The 21,380-nt window shown below is 30.4% G+C and overlaps 7 protein-coding genes across 7 annotated transcripts, besides 1 other annotated feature; 2 read left to right on the top strand and 5 right to left on the bottom strand. All coding sequences in view use genetic code 12, as the record gives it.

The window, feature by feature from the left end:
• Window positions 1-1,337: part of a mobile genetic element (two inverted LTRs flanking remnants of ORFs and PBS) that runs on past the window's edge.
• Window positions 47-964, bottom strand: CD36_52830 (uncharacterized protein; the record flags this gene model as incomplete). Its single annotated transcript, XM_002420539.1, has 1 exon — window positions 47-964. The coding sequence occupies one exon, from the start codon at window positions 962-964 to the stop codon at window positions 47-49; it is 918 nt and encodes a 305-aa protein (XP_002420584.1).
• Window positions 1,338-3,286: 1,949 nt separating the features above from the next.
• Window positions 3,287-4,120, top strand: CD36_52810 (hydroxyproline-rich glycoprotein, putative; the record flags this gene model as incomplete). Its single annotated transcript, XM_002420538.1, has 1 exon — window positions 3,287-4,120. One exon carries the CDS (start codon window positions 3,287-3,289, stop codon window positions 4,118-4,120), a length of 834 nt encoding a protein of 277 aa, XP_002420583.1.
• Window positions 4,121-4,666: 546 nt separating this feature from the next.
• Window positions 4,667-6,250, bottom strand: CD36_52800 (conserved hypothetical protein; the record flags this gene model as incomplete). The annotated part of the gene is made up of 1 exon (XM_002420537.1): window positions 4,667-6,250. One exon carries the CDS (start codon window positions 6,248-6,250, stop codon window positions 4,667-4,669), a length of 1,584 nt encoding a protein of 527 aa, XP_002420582.1.
• On the bottom strand, window positions 6,084-9,212 carry CD36_52790 (conserved hypothetical protein; the record flags this gene model as incomplete). The annotated part of the gene is made up of 1 exon (XM_002420536.1): window positions 6,084-9,212. The coding sequence occupies one exon, from the start codon at window positions 9,210-9,212 to the stop codon at window positions 6,084-6,086; it is 3,129 nt and encodes a 1,042-aa protein (XP_002420581.1).
• An 864-nt stretch (window positions 9,213-10,076) lies between these two features.
• Window positions 10,077-13,796, bottom strand: CD36_52780 (cation-transporting ATPase, putative; the record flags this gene model as incomplete). The annotated part of the gene is made up of 1 exon (XM_002420535.1): window positions 10,077-13,796. The coding sequence occupies one exon, from the start codon at window positions 13,794-13,796 to the stop codon at window positions 10,077-10,079; it is 3,720 nt and encodes a 1,239-aa protein (XP_002420580.1).
• Window positions 13,797-15,205: 1,409 nt separating this feature from the next.
• CD36_52770 (U4/U6.U5 small nuclear ribonucleoprotein component, putative) lies at window positions 15,206-17,293 on the bottom strand (the record flags this gene model as incomplete). The annotated part of the gene is made up of 1 exon (XM_002420534.1): window positions 15,206-17,293. The coding sequence occupies one exon, from the start codon at window positions 17,291-17,293 to the stop codon at window positions 15,206-15,208; it is 2,088 nt and encodes a 695-aa protein (XP_002420579.1).
• A 469-nt stretch (window positions 17,294-17,762) lies between these two features.
• Window positions 17,763-21,266, top strand: CD36_52760 (conserved hypothetical protein; the record flags this gene model as incomplete). The annotated part of the gene is made up of 1 exon (XM_002420533.1): window positions 17,763-21,266. The coding sequence occupies one exon, from the start codon at window positions 17,763-17,765 to the stop codon at window positions 21,264-21,266; it is 3,504 nt and encodes a 1,167-aa protein (XP_002420578.1).
• Between the last annotated feature and the right edge of the window lie 114 nt (window positions 21,267-21,380).

Here is a 21,380-nt window from a genome sequence, read left to right as displayed (position 1 = left end):
ATACTAAATACAAAAGCCGAGGAAATACCACAGAAAATTAATTTTCTTATCTTGGACATTGGTGAAATATGGTTTTGAAATCACTGGTGTAGTGGTGGTTATTGTGATGTCGTATTTGTAAGGCCCTGTTCTTTGGTTTTCGTGGCGTGGTGTCCGTGAGGGACGGGTATTTGGTTTTTATGGCAGTGAGTAAACTCTCATGGTTGAGGGTTGAGATACTAGATACAGAAATGGAGATACTGTTAGCGAATCGTTTAAGGGAACAGTTGTATCTTTTACCAGCAAGTGTGATGAACTCTGCATGGGGTATTATTTGGTATTGGAGGTGCCGCAAGGTAGGTTTGTCTAAAATAATACGTTTGACACCGGGAAGAACATAGGCGGAAAACTTGAGGTGAAAGGGTTGGGTAATGGTAAATTCGACCCTATGGGTAATGGCGTGCCGTTTGTTGGTGGCAGTAGTAGCTATGATTGGTTTGTCAAGTGGTGTAACTTTACCCTGGGTACTTAGTTGAGGGGGAATAAAATTTGCGTCAGCTCTAGAGTCAAGAAGGACATGTGGTAAACCTTGACTAATATCAATAGCAGCAACATTTCTAATCGTTGGGTTGCCTCGCTGAATGGTCTGATTGAAAGGATTCAGGGATTGAGTCATTGTCTGATTCGTATGGAGCCTCAGATATGGTTTCAGAAGCATCGAGATCGGTAAAATTGACATCGTCGTGGTCGTTGTCGGGGATTGATAATTCGTAGAGTTACTTTCCCTGATCTCTTGCCTTTTTATAATTGGCTTCAAACTTTCTGGACTTATTTGGTTTCTTGTAGTAGTTGTCTTGATAGGCATAGGACTTATTGTTATTGCGATAGTTGTTAACATAAGAATGTGACTTATAGCCGGAGCGGTACTTGTTGTTCCCGTAAGAAGGTTGTTGGTTTTCTCTAAGTTGGTTGATTTGAAACGCATTTATTCCCAAGTCATCAGGAAATTTGGTCTTGTGAAAAATCTGGTTTACCCTTTTATAAAACCTATCTGGAGGGTTTAAATAATCCAATTGATGAAAGGTCATGCCACTCGAGAAGTACTCTTCCAATTTAGACAATAAGATTGATCTTTCATAGGTAAAGCGATTCCGGTAAGGAATTAAGTTCGTAGCATATTATCGGTAGTGACAAATAAATAATAAAATGTAAAAGTGTTGATTGTTAAGAATAAAAGTAGTATAAAAAATATACAAATGTTGAAGTTGAAATAGGTAGAGGACTCGTCTCGAACTCTCTGTGACCTGAAATTTGACAGGTGCCGGTATATGAAATATCGCCGATCTTAATTTATAACACCGCCTAATATTTTAGTGGACTGGTATCCCCAATTCGTTTTTGGTCTGGCTGACAATTTGTGTTAGAGAAAGAAGTATCAGTAATACAAAGACTACCTATTGTAAACTACCCAAATAGTCCAGAGCTGAGAGTAAACTCGATTATTGTGGCAGCAGCAGCAGGAACAGTGGCGGTGCTGTGGCGATGAAAATACCTCTGGCATTACGGTACACGTGACGTCTTTCAAACGTTTGTAGTCGGCTCTAAGTGATTCCGTTTAACACTACCACCACCAACAATAACTTGAAATTAGAAACACGGTTAAATTATAGTAAAAACATAAACAATGAACATCACGTGTCTCTAATATTGTGTCGATCTTTGTTTGGTATTTTTTTTTAAAAAAATTCTATTATTCTCCAATCTTTTAGTTTTGTTTTCGGTTCCTGAAAAATTCTTTAGGAATCTCTCTAATGTTGGACGAGGTGGTTTCAACTAAATCAAACGGAATAATATACTTACAGTAGTGGCTTGTTAATCAAAATCACTGCCCATTTTTTAGTCAATTCATGATTTTCTATTATTTTATTTCAGATGTAGATGGTTTATTTCTACAAACTTCTGGCGTTTGTGTGTTGTTGCTGGCGGTGGTGATGGTGGCAAAAGAATTTCTCTCTCAGGAGAAAAAAAATAAAGGGGGGGGCCTAGCTAGCTGCTGCAGCCCTAGTTAAACTTCAATTTAAGTGGTGACGCGTTAAAATAGCAAACGAACTAGAACTGAAACATTTTACCGTCAAAAAAAAAAAAAAAAAAAAAAAAAGGAAAGAAAGTGTTTACCAATATACATTTCGACATAAAGAAAAGAAAGGAAAGGCGTACATTCCACCCCTTATTGAAAACAGAGAATGATACCCAAAACTGATGTAACTCAAAACAGTATGAGTGTTTACATGTTTCACGAATTATAACTTTGAAGAATTGAAGCCACCATTTGTCAATAAAATGAAGCGAGACTAGTCCAATGCTTCTCTCCTCCCCACACGTAAGAAGAAGGCTTGATCTTACTTTGATTATCAAAGCCACCTCCAACCTAATCACCATCATCATCGGCATCAGCATGCAAATGCAGTTCATTTTTTGTTTGAGAAGACTCAATTATCTGAATGTAACAGTAATAATAATGTTGTTTCGATACATATTTACTGAAGATTCATGGTGACAACAACAACAACAACAACAACAGAACAGTTCTAGAACAGCTAATTCATTTCAACTTTGTCTAATATACACGATCCCATCCCATCCACCAATAATAATAGAGCATAATTAAAGAAATTTGTGCGTGTAATTGACACAAAAGAAACGTATGCATCTATGTATGTACAGTTCCTCAAATTAGGGCTGATTTAAATTTTGCATTCTAAGGTGACACGATTGTTGAACTTCTTTATTAGTTGATTTACTAATTAATAATTTGTGGCGATTGTCGGCTCCACAAACATTTTAAACTATTGCAAAAAAAAAAACCCTCCAGTTGCACAAAAAATAAGAGAATAGTAATAAGTAAATAAACAAATCAAAAATTGAAAAACGTAATGTATTATTATCGTCTTTTCACGTCATTATACCAGTTGCTGCCACTGTCACTGAATTTCTTTTTCATGTTTTTTTTTGTGAGATTTGAACTGCAACTTCAACAAAAACACAGAGACAGATTTACCAATTAATTAATTAATTATGCAATTGAACAATTCCAGAATGAATTATTTTGATGAAATGATTGCTGTTGCTGTTGTCGAATAGGTTGCACCGGAATCAACTATAAATTAAACCCAAACTTCCTCATTTTCATATCCTAGTTTGCTTTTGTTCTTACTAACATTAAAAGTTTTACTACCATACCATCACTTTTAAAGTTACAAATACCAACTACCCGTCTTTCGTTTTAACTAGAATTATTTTTATTACAATGCAATTCTCAACCCTTGTTTCATTAGCTGCTGTTATCGTTTCAACCAACGCTGCTGCTCTTCTTACTCAAACAGTTGAATCTTCAACTGTGGTTACCATTACTTCATGTGGTACAGAAGCAACAAACTGTCCAGCTGCTTCTCCAGCTCCATCTGGGTCAGCTCCAGCTCCACCAGCTCCAGAGCAACCAGAATCCGCACCAGCACCAGCACCATCAGCTCCAGCTCCTGAACAACCAGAGCAACCAGCTACTCCAGCTACTCCAGCCACCCCAGCTGCCCCAGCTCCATCAGCTCCAGCTCCTGAACAACCAGAGCAACCAGCTACTCCAGCTACTCCAGATACCCCAGCTGCTCCAGCTCCATCAGCTCCAGCTCCTGAACAACCAGCTGGTCCAGCACCATCTGCTCCAGCACCAGGTCCAGAACAACCAGCTGCCCCAGCTTCTCCAGCTCCAGCACCATCTGCTTCTGCTCCTGAACAACCAGCCGGCCCAGCACCATCTGGTCCAGCACCATCTGCTTCTGCTCCTGAACAACCAGCCGGCCCAGCACCATCTGGTCCAGCACCAGGTCCAGAACAACCAGCTGCTCCAACCTCAAAAGAAGCTGAATCAACACCAGCTCCAGCACCATCTGCCCCAGCCGGTCCAGAGCAACCGGAATCTGCTCCAGCTCCAGGCCCATCTGCCCCAGCCGGTCCAGAGCAACCAGCTTCATCTGTTTCTAACTCTACTTCTCCATCTAGTGTCCCAACTTTTGAAGGTGCTGCCGCTAAACAATACATTACTGGTAGTGTCGCTGTTATTGCTGCTGCTTTATTAGCTTTGTAAGTTAATTTGTAATTCTACAGAAGAGAATAAAAATAACTATAGATAATGGAAACATGATTATATTAATTCATTTGATTTCATTAGATTAAGTTGTTCCTTTTTTAATTTTTCGGTTTTTCGGTTTTTTCGGTTTGTTTATAGTTGTACTATAACATGTTTGGTTTATATTTCAACTACATATATCTTCTAGGCAAAGTATATTAATAAGACTTGATGTTTTCTCATACATCTATTAAAGTGCTCTCTAGTTTTTTTATTTTATTTTTTTTTTTTTTTTTGCAATCAAATTAACATTCCAGTACTTATCAAATCTTTAAAATCATATCAAACATATATATATTAAATTTAAAAAAAAACCATATCTTTTTTGGGTATAAACTTATATATCGATAGTATCCTTTTTTTTTTTAATCATTTTATAATTTTTGGATCAAATAACAAATAGTATATACTTTTTAGTTTAAAAAAAAAAAAAAAATTTCAAAATCAAACAAATTACCACATACAGCAAACAATTTCAACATTAACAATATCATCTTTTCAATTTCATGTTGCAACACCAACAGTAGGTTCAGTGGCATTGGGTTTAATTGGATTGGAATTAGGATCAAAATTGGTTGGAGGACCACCGGCAATTGGAGGTTTAAAATCTACGGGATAATTAGGTATAAAAGTACCATCATAGAATATTCTTACTTTTGGATAAGGAGCAACATGATCACCAATGGTGCTATTACTAGTATTGTTAGAATACTTCACTCCAGTCTTGGGAAATAATGGTTTGACGTTCTTCAATTTTTCAGGATTATTAAAATAAGTATGATCTCGTATCAAATCCAGATTCTCATTGGTCACTAATTTTCTTCTTGCTTCGTCATACTTCTCCTTTAGTTTTTTATATTCCTCAACTTTCTCTTCCAAAGTCTTATCATCCCAATTCTTTTGTTTACCAATCAACTGGTCATTCTTGTTCTCATCCAAAGCTTCAGGTTGACTTATTGTCTTTTCTTTATTATCATTCAACAGTGATTTAGATTCATTCCCACCATTATAATTACCAGAACTATTCTTTTCACTTGGAATTATCACTTTTGGTGCAGCATCTGAACTAGGAGATTTTGCTGGAACGTCCACAAGAGTTGACGTTGAATTCTTTTCTGGGATAACAGGATTGTTAATACCACCTTCGGCTTGATTTTCACTATCAATTATACTACCAACGCTATCTTCAAACCCATGATTTGTATTTCCACTATCAACAGGATCACTGGAGTTATGTTTTCCATTGTACATTTTAATCAGTTCCTCTTGAAGTCTTGGAACTGTTTCAAGAATCTGTCTTAGATTAAGAGCTCCAGAATTGACTAAAGCAGGCAATAATTCAACAACAAATGCAGCCAACCCAACTCTTGTTTGAGCATCAGTAAAAGTAAACTTGATCACATCAATAGCCAATCCATGTCGTTTCAAAGCAATAAAAATATCATCCCATGGAATCACTTCGGCATTCAATAATCTAATAGTCATATCAATCATTCCCAGTCGAACTCGTGGATCAGTCAAAGACATCCTAATAATATCGTTAATGAACCCTGAACCCTTTAACAGATTAAACACCCTTAGCAACAATTCATCCACCATATCCCTTTCATCATCGGGGTCATCATCAGCAGACAAACCAAACTCGTTATCCCCCTGATTTTTAAATTTACCAATCAACTTGTCCTTTATCGCTTGTTTTTTAGAAACCTTATCATTCTCAATATAATCCTCTTCTTTAAAACCAGAATATCCTTTCTCTTTAGATTCACTTTTCCAATTCCACAATTTCCCTGCACGTTTTTCCAACATTTTAATTTCATCATCCATTCCAAAAATTTCATTTTCTTTTGCAACATAATCTTTATTTAATTTTGCAATCATCATTTTGTCTTGTTGTTTATTACTTCCTTGTGATACTACATCAAAACTTCCCACCTTTGCTTTTGCGATTGCTCGCATTTCCATCTTTACCATAACCTCTTGCATATCCACCTTTGATACCACCATCTTTTCCTTTCTTAAAATTTCCTTCTTCTTCTTCAAAACATTCACATTCAGATTCAGATTCCGATTCAGACCCAGATTCATATGGTTTTTCAGCACCACTTTTATTGCCTTTATTACCTTTGGGTCCAGTTTTGGGTCCAGCTTTGGGTCCAGCTTTGGGTCCAGCTTTGGGTCCACCTTTACCTAATTCAGGTTTTAACCCCCCTTTATTTTCTTTTTCATCTTCGCAATCAATTTCTTTAGTTTTTTTAGTTTCTTGATTATCTTTAGTATTTTTTTCACCTTTTTCAAGAAACCCTTTCAATTTACCAATTTTAATTGATGCAGTGACTTCATCTTCATCTTCATTATTGGATTCACGCTTATCATTTCCATGCTTACCTTTCTTATGGTCACCAAAAAATTCATCACAATCTTCATACTTGAAACCATCATGTTCTTTCTTTTTACCATGGTCTTTAGGTTTTTCTTTCTCATGGTTGTTTTCCTTTTCATGATCTTTTTCTTTTCCATGGTCTTTTTCCTTTCCATGGTCCTTTTCCTTTTCATGTTCCTTCTGTTTTTCATGTTCATGATCTTCCTTTTCACGTTCATGGTCTTCTTGTTTCTTTCTTTCATGTTCCTTTTGTTTCTCATGTTCATGGTCTTCTTGTTTCTTTCTTTCATGTTCCTTTTGTTTCTCATGTTCATGGTCTTCTTGTTTCTTTCTCTCATGTTCCTTTTGTTTCTCATGCTCATGGTCTTCTTGCTTCTTTCTCTCATGGTCTTCTTGCTTCTTTCTCTCATGGTCTTCTTGCTTTTTTCTCTCATGATCTTCTTGTTTCTTTCTCTCATGATCTTCTTGCTTTTTTCTCTCATGATCTTCTTGTTTCTTTCTCTCATGATCTTGCTTCTTTCTATCAATTACTTTTGGCTTTTCATGTTCATCATCAGATGAAGAGTAGCCACATTCACAATCTGAATCATGATGATTATCTTCTTTATTGCCTTTATGATGTCCGTCGTGTTTATTTCCATCTGAATGATTTTCACCACGCTTGACTTTCCAACCCTTCCCATTACCACCTTTTCCACCTTTAACACCTTTACCACCATTACCACCTTTACCACCTTTACCAGCGTTTCCTTTACCATTGTTAAACTCGTCACATTCTTCTTCTTCAGTAGAATATTCTTCTTCCAGGCATTCCTCTTCAACTGGCTGTGTGGTCTTTCCACCTTTTCCACCTTTATTCATTCCACCTTTGCCACCTTTACCACCTTTCATACCACCAGTTCCACCGCCTTTATTCATTCCACCTTTCATTCCACCAAGTTTGGCTTTCCATTTACCAATATCGATAGCAGCAGTAACTTCGTCTTCTTCACGTTTTGCTTTCCAGCTGGAACCCTTGTTATTTTTTCCACTTTTTCCACTTTTTCCACCTTTTCCACCTTTACCTCCTTTACCATTATTGAATTCATCACATTCTTCTTCTTCAGTGGAGTATTCTTCTTCCAGGCATTCCTCTTCGACTGGCTGTGTGGTCTTTCCACCTTTTCCGCCTTTATTCATACCACCTTTACCTCCTTTGTTCATACCACCTTTACCACCGCCTTTATTCATTCCCCCTTTCATGCCTCCTAATTTAGATTTCCATTTACCAATATCGATGGCAGCAGTAACTTCGTCTTCTTCACGTTTTGCTTTCCAGCTGGAACCCTTGTTATTTTTCCCACTTTTTCCACCTTTTCCACCTTTACCTCCTTTACCAGTATTTCCTTTACCATTATTGAATTCATCACATTCTTCTTCTTCAGTGGAGTATTCTTCTTCCAGGCATTCCTCTTCAACTGGCTGTGTGGTCTTTCCACCTTTTCCACCTTTATTCATTCCACCTTTGCCACCTTTACCACCTTTGTTCATACCACCAGTACCACCACCTTTATTCATACCACCTTTCATGCCTCCTAATTTAGATTTCCATTTACCAATATCGATGGCAGCAGTAACTTCTTCATCATCTTCGGCATCACGTTTATCTAATTGATTCTTTTTGTTTCCATAAACAGTATTTTTACCCTTGAATTTTCCATTATTAAATTCATCACATTCTTCTTCAGATGATGAAGAATAAGTTTCTTCTTCCAGGCATTCTTCTTCAAAACTAGGCTTTGATGGTTTTACTTTACCACCACCTTTGCCGCCTTTTCCACCTTTATTCAAACCACCTTTTTTGGCACCACCTTTGCCACCACTTTTACCACCACCTTTACCCATGCCACTTTTACCACCACCTTTATTCATACCACCTTTCATACCGCCTAATTTAGATTTCCATTTGCCTAAATCAATAGCAGCAGTAACTTCTTCATCATCTTCGGCATCACGTTTATCCAAAGTTTCAGATTCATTATCATTATCATTCTTAGAAAGAGATTCCACTTGTTGTTGATCAGGATTAAAACTCCAATTTTCAACATTAACAACATCACCTTTGGGAGCAGAACCTGGGCCTGGACCTGGACTTGGACCTGGACCTGGGGCAGGAGCAACTGGTTGATAAATACCATCCCATTCAGGAACCAAAGCTTTATAACCATCCTTTTTAAATTGTTTAAGTTTATCCAATAAACTCAAAATATCTTTCAAAATGGCAACTTTTTCCATAGTCAATTCTTTACCCAAAGTTAACAATTGCCAAAAAATTTCACCAAATCCTCGAGCAGCCAATTCAACTTTAGGACCACCATCTTCACCCATGACATTTTTCAAAGATGAAGCATCAAAAGAAAATTGAGAAAGATCTTCCAATGATGGTTGTTGTTGTTGTTGTTGTTGTTGTTGTTTCTCAGAATCTTGAGCAAGATCTTTTCTAATGGAAATTCCTTTAGAAAAAGAATGTTTAGTCTTCATACCATCACCACCACCATTACCATTAGCAGCAGCAGCATCAGCAGCATCAACTTGAGATGAAACATCATTACTTGGTTGAGCAGAAGCAGGATTAATGGTTAAACCATTTGCCAAATTAGCAATAAGAAATAAATTGTAAACTTTCATAAATCAGGGGGAAAACTAAAGAACAAAAAAAAAAAAAAAGGAACACCAGAGTATATATATATACACAAATATATATATATATGTATGTATATATTTATAGCAATGAAATTTGGACTAATGGAAGTAAAGAGAAAGAGAAAGAGAAAGAGAAAGAAAAGAAAATGAATTATCAACCATATGATAACTAGCAGTCTTGGTTATATTTATAGAATAAAGAATTGATGGTTTTTGTCAACTGTGTAATTCCCTAAAAAAAAAAAAGACAAAATTCAAATGGTTAAGATTCTTGAAATTTCTTTGGACACCCCCATACTCCTTTTTTAGAAGTTGAAGTTAACGAGTTGATAAGTTGAAGATAAAATTGATTTATTATTGGAGAGTTTTATTTTGCAATGCTGTTGAAAGAATATAAAAATGAAAATAGGAAAGTTCTCTCTTTTTTTTTTTGCAACTACAATGAAAAGACACTTTATTTATTTCTTGATTTAGAATCAAAGAAATAATTGAACCAAATAAAACCCCCTCCCCCCATTGATATTCAAATAAGCATAACACTACAACATGAAAGGCACTATAGAAGCAAACAATGATTGTATATCCTTTATTATTTTCCCCATTGGTTAGGATCACATCATTAAAATATATATGATATTAAAAATATGTATAAAACAAATAACAAACATAAGCCATATTATTATTATTATTATTATTATAATTATTGACACAACCTATACCTTATTCCTCCTCAATTTCTATAATTTTATGTTTTCCTTAAATGGAATCAATTCATAAGGCAAACCATAAAGGGGGTTAAATTCATTCTACGGTTTAATAGAACATTTTTTTTTCTTATTCTTGTTTAATTCATGAAAACCTATTGGATACTAATTCATAAGATTGATTATTATTATTTCTTCTTCCTCCTCCTCCTCCTCCTCCTCTCCTTCTTCTTGTCATCTTGGCGAATAATGAACTAAAATTAATGGCACTTTTTCTTTTCACATTATTAAATTGTTCTAAAGTTCCATTTTTCAAACTAAATCCATCAAAAGTATTATTTCCCATTTCTAAATCATCATTAATAAAAGTTTCCTTAATTTCAATTTTTGGTGGAGTCCATCTTTTCAATAATAATGAACTGAAAACAACACTAAGAGAACTAAACATCATTGCTGCACCAGCAGCAACTGGTGGTAAAACAATATTCAATGGTAAAAAACATCCCATAGCAAATGGTAACATGAAAACATTATAAATTATTGCCCATAAAAAATTGATTTTAATTCTATTGAAAGTAGTTGTAGAAATTTTTAAAGCATTAATAACTCCATATAAATCAGTTTGATTATTACGTCCACCAATTAATACAATATCAGCACTTTCAATAGCAATATCAGTACCAGAACTAATTGCCATACCAATATCTGCTTTAGCTAATGCTGGTGCATCATTAATACCATCACCAATAAATGCAACGTTAACATTACCATTATTGGTGATACCTCCAAGACGATTATGTAAATCAGTAATAACATTATCTTTATGAATAGGAGATACTTCATAAAAAACATTATCAAATGGAATCCCCACTTCTTGAGCAATTTTTAAAGCAGCACCACGATTATCACCTGTGACCATACCAATAATATAGCCTTGATTTTTTAAATAATTAACCACTTCCCAAGAACCAGGTTTTAATGCATCTGTCAATTCAATATATCCACTATATTCTCCATCAATAATAACATGAGAAACTGTATTTGTTGAATGTAATAATTTTTCATCAATATTGTTTAATAAATTGGGGAATTTTTCTTCAATTAATTTATCATTACCAACATATACATTATATTGATTAGTTTCTGTTCCTACTGTTGTTGCTCCTGTTAATGTAACATTGGCTTGAATTCCTAATCCTATCAATACATTAATATCATTAACAATTGTATCAAAATGATCATCATCAAAATTTAAATTTAAATTTGATTTAGCCAGTTTAGTTAAAGCTCTACCAATGGGATGTTCAGAATGACATTCTACTGATCCAACTAATTTCCACCAATCAGATATTTTTAATTGTGATTTTAATTGTGATTTTGATTTTGATTGTGATTTTGATTGTGATTTTGATAATGATGATAATAATGGTTGGAAATTAACTAAAGACATTTCTCCAGTAGTTAAAGTTCCAGTTTTATCGAATAGAATTATATTAATTGCAGTTATTTTTTCTAAAACTTTAGCACCTTTAATTAAAACTCCATTAATAGCTCCAATTCCAGTACCCACCATAACTGCTGTTGGTGCAGCTAATCCTAAAGCACAAGGACAAGCAACTACAATGACAGAAATTGATAATTTTAAACAAACAAAAAATTTCCCATTAATTTCATTTTGAAAAATTTTTGGTAATTTATCTTGATGAATAGTAAAACAAATTATCATCCAAAATATAAATGTAAATATTGCCAATAATAATACAAATGGAACAAATCTAGCAGCAATATAATCAGAAAATTTTTGTACTGGAGCTTTATTAATTTGAGATTCTTTAACTAAATTAATAATTTGTTGTAATTGAGATTTTTTCCCCGTATGAATCACTTTAATATGAATTAAATGAGGTCCATTAATTGAACCACCAATAACTTTATCTTTAAATTTTTTATAAACTGGTAATGGTTCACCAGTAATTAAAGATTCATCAATTTCTGTTTCACCGAAAACAATTTCTCCATCAGCAGGTATTTTACCTCCAGGTAAAACAATAGCAATATCATTAGGTTGTATTAAATCAATACTTATAACTCTAGTGGGGAAATCTTGTATAAAAGATGAATTTTTATTTTTAATTTTATTTTCTGATTTTTCAATTGATTGATTTTGTTGTATATTAATGAATTTTTCATATTCAGGAATATCATTAATAATAGTACAAATTGATGGTGTTAATGATAATAAACTTGATAATGCTGTTGATGTTGCCCCTTTAGCTTTATTTTCTAATAATTTCCCAAATGAAACAAATGAAATTAACATAACTAAAGTATCAAATAATACTGGTGGGGCACCATCTTTTTTTCCATTCCAAACACTAACAATAATAGTTGTAAGTGAAAAAATATATGAACACATGGTTGATATACAAACTAATACGTCCATTGTAGCACCTTTAAAACCTTTTCTTAAAAATGATGAAAATTTCCTAATAAATATTGCTCCTAAACATAATTGAATATAACTACTTAATATTAATTCCAATAAAGATACCAAATATAATCCGGGGAAAATCATGGTAGTTTCCCAAATGGGCCAATTTTTGGTATGATTTAAAAATAATACTGGAATACCAAATATAAGACTTTGAATAAAAATATTTTTCCAATAATTAATATCTTTAATTTTTGATAATAATTTCAATTGAGTAGTTGAAGATTGATCTAATGAATTTATCACCATAAATTCAATATTATTATTATTATTATTACCATGATCAATAGAATTTAATCCATCGATAATATCTCTTATTCCAACATTATCTGAATCATATTGGAAAACTAATTCATTAACAAGATTTTTAACATCAGTAATAGTATCTTCTTCAGTTATTAATGTACCAACTTGTGTAGGCATTATATCTGAACTTGCATTCATTCCACGTAATGTTAAATCAAATTTTTGAATTCCTGATATACTTCGTAAATAAGCTTCAATATTATATCGTAAACCAATTAAATCAGTAGTATGATTAACTCCAACAATTTTTAATGTGACTTGTTCATTGGAATCATCCTCATTATTATTATTATTTGATGAATATTGATTTAAATTTATTGATTTTGTGAATGTTGCAGTAAATCCACAATCTTCAATGGTTTGTTTTAATTGTTGAATTGTGATGGTTGAATCATGAATAATAGAAGCTTCTTCAGTTATTAATGAAACCGATACATTTTCTACTCCCGGTAATTTTTCTATGACATTAGTTATTGAAGCAGAACAAGCACCACATGTCATTCCAATTATTCCAATAGTAGTTTTGAATCTTTGTGGTTGAGAAGTTTTTGGTAGTGATTGTGATTGTGATTGTGTATGTTTAGTTTTGGAACTTTCAATTTGAGCATCAAATCCACAATCTTCAATAATGGTTATAATATTTTCAATTGATAATTTAGGTGAATGAATAATTAATCCATTTTCTGTGATTAATGAAATTGATGCTTTATAAACTCCAGGAGTTTTCTCCAAAGCTTCAGTTATAGAAGCTGAACATGCACCACAAGTCATACCTTGAATATTAACTGTTGTTTTATATTGTGGTGCAGTACTGGAAAGGATTTTCACGGGGAAACCAATTTCTGATATGGCATTTAATATACTAATATCATCATAATCATAAGAATCATATATAATTGTGAGTTGTTGATGATGGAAATCTTTGGATATGAGTTTAGGGAATAATTTATTTAGTATAGTTGTAATATCGGTGATATCTTTTGTAGTATGTAAATCTAAAATTTCCAAAACCACTGTGATATTATTTTCATTAGAATTTGATTCAAAAATAGACAGTGACAGTGGCATCTTCTCTTCTCTTGAACAATATATATATATATATAATAGAATAAACTTCAAAAGGAAGGAAATATAGAAATTGAATTGATGATAAAAGAAGTGATTTTTTTTTTTAATTTTAATTTGTTTTCGTTTTTATGTTTTTTCGGCTTTCGGCTTTCTTCTTCTTCTTCTTCTTATTGTTATTGTTGTTATTGTTAAATCTGGTTGTTTTTTTTTTGTTAAAAAAAATAAAAAAATTCTAACCAGGAGATTAACCTAACTATTGGATTTTGCCAGTAATGATAATGATAATGATAATGATGATAGTTAAAATATTAGACCCCTTTTAGTTTATTTAATTACAAGAATTAAACAAGGCTTAATATATTAAAAAGGGGGAAGAAGTTAATGGGAAGTTGATGGAATTGATAAATGTTAAATAAATAAAGAAAGAAAAGAAAAGAAAGAAAAAAAAAAAAAAAAAATTTTTTCTTGTGACAAAAATAAAAAAAATATTCAGGGGGGTGGAAAAGGAAAGGAAAGGAAAGGAAATGAAAGAGGGTGATGGAATGGAATGGAATGATGGAATAGATTAAATGAATTAAAAGAAAGAAAGAAAGAAAGAAAGAAAGAAAGAAGTTATATATATATATATACTTTACAATATAAATTAAATTAATTAACTAATCGTAATTCTTCTAGTTGACAATTCAATTCAATTTAATTTAATTTAATTGAAGAGAAGATATACACCAATGATGAAAAACTATTTACATGGTAGCAGATGATGATGATGATGATGAATAAATAAAAAATTTTTCTTTATCTTTTTCATCTTCCTTCCTTCCTTCCTTCCTTCCTTCTTCAATGATTGACTGAATATCAATTTTTGTGTTATTGTAAAACAATTGAATGAATTGAATTGAATTGGAATTGAATGTAGTTAACAACATCGGCTGGTTTGGTTGGGTTCCCAGTCTTGGCATACAATAGAATTTAATTATTATTAACCAATCAGATATTGCCATTTTTTGTTTTTTTTTTTTAATAGTCCGATCTTCATCTTATTCAATCATTGTTTTTAAAATTATTTGTCAAAATTCAATCCAACTTCTAACAATTCTATTCTATTCTATTCATTTAATTGATTGATTGGATAAACTATTATTCATTCATACACAGCACATTGTTAATTAGTAGATGAGCATTATACAATGAATCAATTACGACTGTTGTTATATATTTAAATTCTCGGAATTGGATAATATATAGAAAACTACGAGATATAGAGAATATAACTTATTATTATTGGATTGGATTATTAATAAATATAAATTATGCATTAATAAAAAGTATTTCACAAAATATAAAGTGAAAAATTTCTTTTTATTAATGCATAATTTCTATCAATTGAATCTGTTACATTCTTGATCTTTTTAGTTGATAATTCTTTCTGTAACCGTTGTTGTTGTTGTTGTTGTTGTTGAATTTTTACCCTTTTGCATTTTCTTCTTCTTCATTTGTTCTTGTTTCTTTTTAGTTTTATCTAATCCTGTTCCATGATATTTATGAGATAATTGTTTATATGCTTGTTTAGTATTTAATACATTACCTAATTCATCTTTATAAGTTAATTCAACTTTAGGATTATATATTTTTAAATTATTTTGTACCATCCCTGACAGATTTCTCTTATTATTATTATCATTATCAATGATTATTCCTTTTTGTTTTAATCTAATATCTAATAATTTTTCAAAATATCTTGATCGTTCAATTTTAGGCATTCGAATATATGATTTATCTTTATTTAATTCTTCTTTTAATATTCTTTCTTCAATTGATATTTTCATCTTTAATAATTCTGATTTTTTAATTACTTCTTCTCTTGCTAATTCTTGTTGTCTCAATTCTTGATTAGTTATGGTACTTATTCCTCTTGTTGATTCAAATATATTATGAGATTTCAAAAATTTCAAAGTTTCAGCTAATCCACCATTAAATTTTGGTATTTCATCATTTTTTTGTTTCTCTTCAACAACATTAGAATCCAATTTATCAATAATTTGCTTCAAATCTTGTTCTTGTGAGTGGTCTTGTTCTTGTGCGTGGTCTTGTTCTTGTTCTTGTTCTTGTTGTTCATTATCACTTTCATTAGTGTTGGTAATCATTTCAACTTCACCTGATTCACTTAAAATATTACTCTCCAAATTATTTAAAAATCCTATTGTATCATTATATAATACATTATTTTTCAAATTTTCTTGTTCTAAATTCTTTTCAAATTCCCATCGTTTATTAGTAGATATTTCTTCAGCTAATTGTTCTGGAGTAAATTCTGATCTAGTTTGTAATTTTTTGGTTCTTAAACTAGATATACTATTAGATAATTGATTTTCAATATCATCAATATCATCATCAATATTATCATTGTTGTCATTATCATCATTGTTATTTGGTTTTATAGTAACATCTAATAACTTATATTTAGTTAACTTCTTTTTAATATTATCTTTCTTTTTCTTTATTTTTTTCATTTTTATAGGTACATTTGATTTGACATTGTTGTCATCATCATCATCATTATCAAGATCTTCAAATAAATTAGTAATTGTCATCATATTCTTCTTTTTATCTTTTACTGATACAATGGGCTTAGATAAATCAATAGTAGATCCACTCATTATCACTTTATCATTAATCAACAATCCATTGTCATCAAAATCTTCTTCCTCTTCTTCTTTCTCTTCTTCTTCGTTGTCGTTGTCGTTATTATTCCTTCTATAATGTCTCCCATTAAATTTAATATTCTCTGCTTCTTTCCTTTCTGTTAAATTTCTTTTTAATGTTGCCTTATTAGATAAATCTTGATTAATTAAAATATCTTCCGGTTCTCTTTCTCTTTCTCTTTCTCTTTCTCTTTCTTCATCATTTAATATATTACTATCTTTCAATGTTAAAATTTCATTATTACCAAGTGATCGTAATTCTTTAATACTATGACCAATAATAATTTCAGAACTTTCATTATATTTGTTTGGCTTAGCAATACCAGTTACTACTTTCTGTTTCTTGTTCTTGCTCAGTTTAGGAATAGAATCAGTTTTGCCTAAATTATTTAACCAATCATCTGTATCTAAATCTAAATCTAAATCTTTTTCATTATCATTATCATCAATTAAAGTATTATTAGTTAAAAATTTCCGTTTATTGGTATTAAATTTTGCATTATTAATTCTTTCTAATAATTGATTATTTTCTAATTCTTGTAATTGTTTCTTTTCATAATTTTCATAATTTTTATATTCAATATCATCACCAAATAAATTTGTAATTGTAGTTATTGGTAGTAAAGGTAATCCAATTTGTTGTCGTAATTTATTGGTTTCTTCAATTGATAAAGATATCACTTTATCTTCTTCTTCTGCATCATTATTAGGTTGGGGTGTTGGTATAGGTGGTAATCCTGCATTAATTCGTAGTTTATTTGTTTCTTCTAATGATAAAGATATTTCTTCAGACATGTTATTAATATATTTATATTATTGAATATGACTATATAAGAATGATTAAATTGTATTGAATAGGATGAGTTATATGAAAAGTGATGATATTGAAGAAGAAGAAGAAGAAGAAGAAGAAGAAGAAGAAGAAATAGATTAGGTTGTGCACAATTACACTACCCTTTTTTTTGTGTTGTTTTTTGCTGTGACTGCATATAAGCATGGTTTGTTTACATTTTTTTTGTTTTTTTTAATTTCATTTAAACTTAAATTGAAGTATAACCAAAAAAAAAGAAGAAATCCAACAATTATTCTTTTGTCAACTTTTCCTTTTTAACTAATTAAGAGAAATCAATATTATCATATCATATTATATTATATTATATTGGCTACATTATCATATTTACTGGCTACACTCATTTAATCCTTGTTTTTTTGTTGTTGTTGTTCCAAGCAGATATACATTTATATATATTATTTCAATGGTTCAATGAATAGTGATATCGATATTCATAATAATCTCAATATTAATCATAATTTTTTCAATTTGAATATCAAAAAAATCATTGGTACATCAGCTAAAACTTCTCATCAATTTTTTATTCAAGATGATTTAATAGCTTATACTGCTAGTGGAGGAGTTGTTGTTTGTACTATTGATATTGAAACTAATGAAGTAATAACTCAACGATTCTTTTGTGCCAATATTAGTTATACCAATAACTACAACCATAATGGTATGAAAAAAAGAGGAGGAGGAGGAAATGGTGGGGGGACTTCTTCAGCTAATGCATATTTAAATATGATCAAGAATTATGATTATTCTGAAAAAGAATTGAAACGAGATTTATATGGATATCCTATAAATTCAGAACCAATAGAAATATTTGGTACTTCAATTGATAATTTTGATGATAATTATAATAATAGTACTAATAATGATATAAATATTGGTGGTGGTGGTGGCAGTGGTACTACTGGTAATACATCACCATCTAAATTAAAAGATAAAGTAAGATCAATTAATTGTATTACTATATCACCTGATAAAAAATTATTAGCCATTGGAGAAATTGGTTATCAACCAAGAATATTAATATTTTCATTAGCAGAAAATTCTAATAATAATCCAATTTGGTCAATTTATGAACATTCATTTGGTATAAATTCATTAGTTTTTTCTCCTAATCTGAAAATTTTATGTTCTTTAGGTTTAATTAATGATGGATTTATAAATCTTTGGAAAATTGGAATTGGTTCAACCAATACTAATAATATTAATTTAATTGCCAGTAATCGTTGTTCAAATATTATTCATAAATTAATTTGGCATGAAAATTTAATAATTACTTTAGGTTTAAGATTTATTAAATTATGGCAATTTGATGATGAAGAATTAAATAATTTTAAAAAACCATTAATTTTAAAAGGGAAAAATGCAATTTTAGGTAATTTAATAAATGAAAATTTTATTGATGGAAATATTTTAAATAATGATGAATTATTAATAATTACTGATACAAATCAATTATTATTATTACTTAAATTAAATTTTGAAAATCCGAAAATTATTATATTAAAATCTCCTGATTATGAATTTAATTCAATTGTAGTAGATTATCATCATGAAAAAATTTGGTTTAGTACTGGCAATGAATATATTATTAAATCTTTATCGTTTAATGAATTAATCCCCATCAATAGTAATAATAATAATAACAACAACAACAATAGTATAACTATCCCATTGAATTTGAAAAAACTGATTACAACAACATTTACTGCTAAAGATGATACTACTATTATTTCAAGACCAATTATTCAAATTTATGATTTTTCGAAAACTCATCTTGTATTTTTAACTAATCAAGAAGAAATCAAATTTATCAACAAAAATAATGATGATAGTAATAGTAGTACTAATAGTAGTACTAATAATAAAGTTTTGACAAGTTCTTTATTGAAAAATTTTGCTGGAATAAAATATACTTATCTGAAAGAATTTTTAGCATTTTCTCATAATGGAATGATTAAAAAATTTATTGATTCAAGTGAATTACAAGATATAATTAAATTTAATGTCATTGATATGGATATTATTCCAGTTTCTAATAATGTAACTGCCATTGAAAAAAATGACAAAAACTCATTATTTATTGGTGATAAATATGGTACATTAACAATTTTAGAATTATTGGAGAGTAATAATAACAATAATAATAATAATAATAATAATAATAATAATAATAATAATAATAATAATAATAATAATAATAATAATAATAATAATAATAACGTCTATGATTATGATTATAAAATATTATATCAAGTGAAAGCTCATTCTTCAACAATTAATGAAATTATATATTTCACTTTTGCAAACTATCAAATAGTTTGTAGTATATCTCGAGATAGAATGATTCAAATTTTTACTAGTCCTATTAATAAAACCAATTGGGATTTATTACAAACATTACCGATTCATAATGGGAATTTATTACAAATTATCCATTTTCAAGATAAAATTTATGTTTGTTCTCTGGATAGAACCATATCTATTCATAATTTGGTAATTAATAAACAAGCAGAAGAAGAAGAAAATAATTTACGATTATATCAAGAAAAAATAATCACTTTAAAATCAACTCCATTATGTATGAAAATATTTGATAATGATTTAGTGGTATCAACTAATGATAAATCGATTTTAATATTTGATATTGGTAATAATTTTGAATTAAAAAGAACATTAAAATTAATTAATGATAAAATTAATGAAACTATTTTAGTGGAATCATTTATTAAATATCGTAATTTAATAATTGTTTGGTCAAATGATAAATCATTAAGAGCTTTCAATTATCATAATGGTAAAGAAGTTGGAGTGGCATGGGGACATCTGGAATCAGTATTGGAATTATATTTATTTAATGATCATGAAATAATTTCTATTGGTAATGATGCATGTTTATTTTGTTGGGAAGTAATTGAAAATTTGAAATCATCAACATCAATTTCATCTGCTGGATCAATTATTTCTCAAGATAATAATGGTAAAGAAATTTATGAAAAGCAAATTTCAGGTTCAGGTTCAGGTTCAGGTTCAAGTTCAGCTCCATTATATACTAAAGTTACCAGAAAAATCTTACCTACAATTCCAATCAAACCAATAGAGAAAGAAGGACAAATCACTCCTACAAAGACTAACCTGGTAACAACAACAGCAATCAATAGCCCTATACCTAAACTCACAGCAGCAACTTTGAAAAGATTAGAAGCTAAACAAAATGGTGGTCATATTAGTTATACATCTCGTTCAACTAGTCCTAATAGATCTAATTCATCATCAATAATTAATTCTGCTCCAGTTAAATTATCAGTTCGAACTCTGAATCTGAATTTTTCGAAATTACAATCACCATTAAAAACTCCTGTTATTAATACCACCTTCCCAAAACGAACAACTTCACCATCAAGAGTTGAAACCAATAAAGTTAAACCACCACCACCACCAACAACAACAACAACAACAAAAACAACCAATAATATATCAAATTCATCACCAACACCTTCATCTCGTCCAATTTTGAAGAAACAAGAAAGAAATAAAACTTTATTAGATAATACTATGGGGAAATTAGATGATGTTGCCAATGTAATATCTAAATGTAATGAAAATGAAAAACAAATTATAAAACAAAAATTACAACTGATACTTTCTTTAGTTAATAATAGTAATCCTAATCTTAAGGCTAATCCTAAGGCTAAGCTTAACACTATCAATATTGATGAAGAAAATCAAGATAAAGAATTGTTAGAAAAATATAGTGATAAATTAATGAAGATGATTGAAAAGAAATTTAGTATGACACTGTTAAATCAAAATAATACTTCCACATCCTCATTGATATCAGCATCATCATCATCTTCATCTTCTTCTTCTTCTTCTTGTTCCTCCTCACCATCATCACCTACACCAGAAGCCCAAAATTAATTAATTGAAGAATAAATATATATATATTTCTAACCCTTCCCTTCTTCCCTCCCTCCCTCCCCAACTATACATAATATATACAAGAATTAAAAATCCCAACATTTCCGTATCTTA

Source organism: Candida dubliniensis, chromosome 5 (genome assembly GCF_000026945.1).
Source record: "Candida dubliniensis CD36 chromosome 5, complete sequence".
Taxonomy (NCBI): Eukaryota; Fungi; Ascomycota; class Pichiomycetes; order Serinales; family Debaryomycetaceae; genus Candida; species Candida dubliniensis.
Note: the sequence above shows the minus strand (reverse complement) of the source record. Positions and strands in the feature narration are given on the sequence as shown.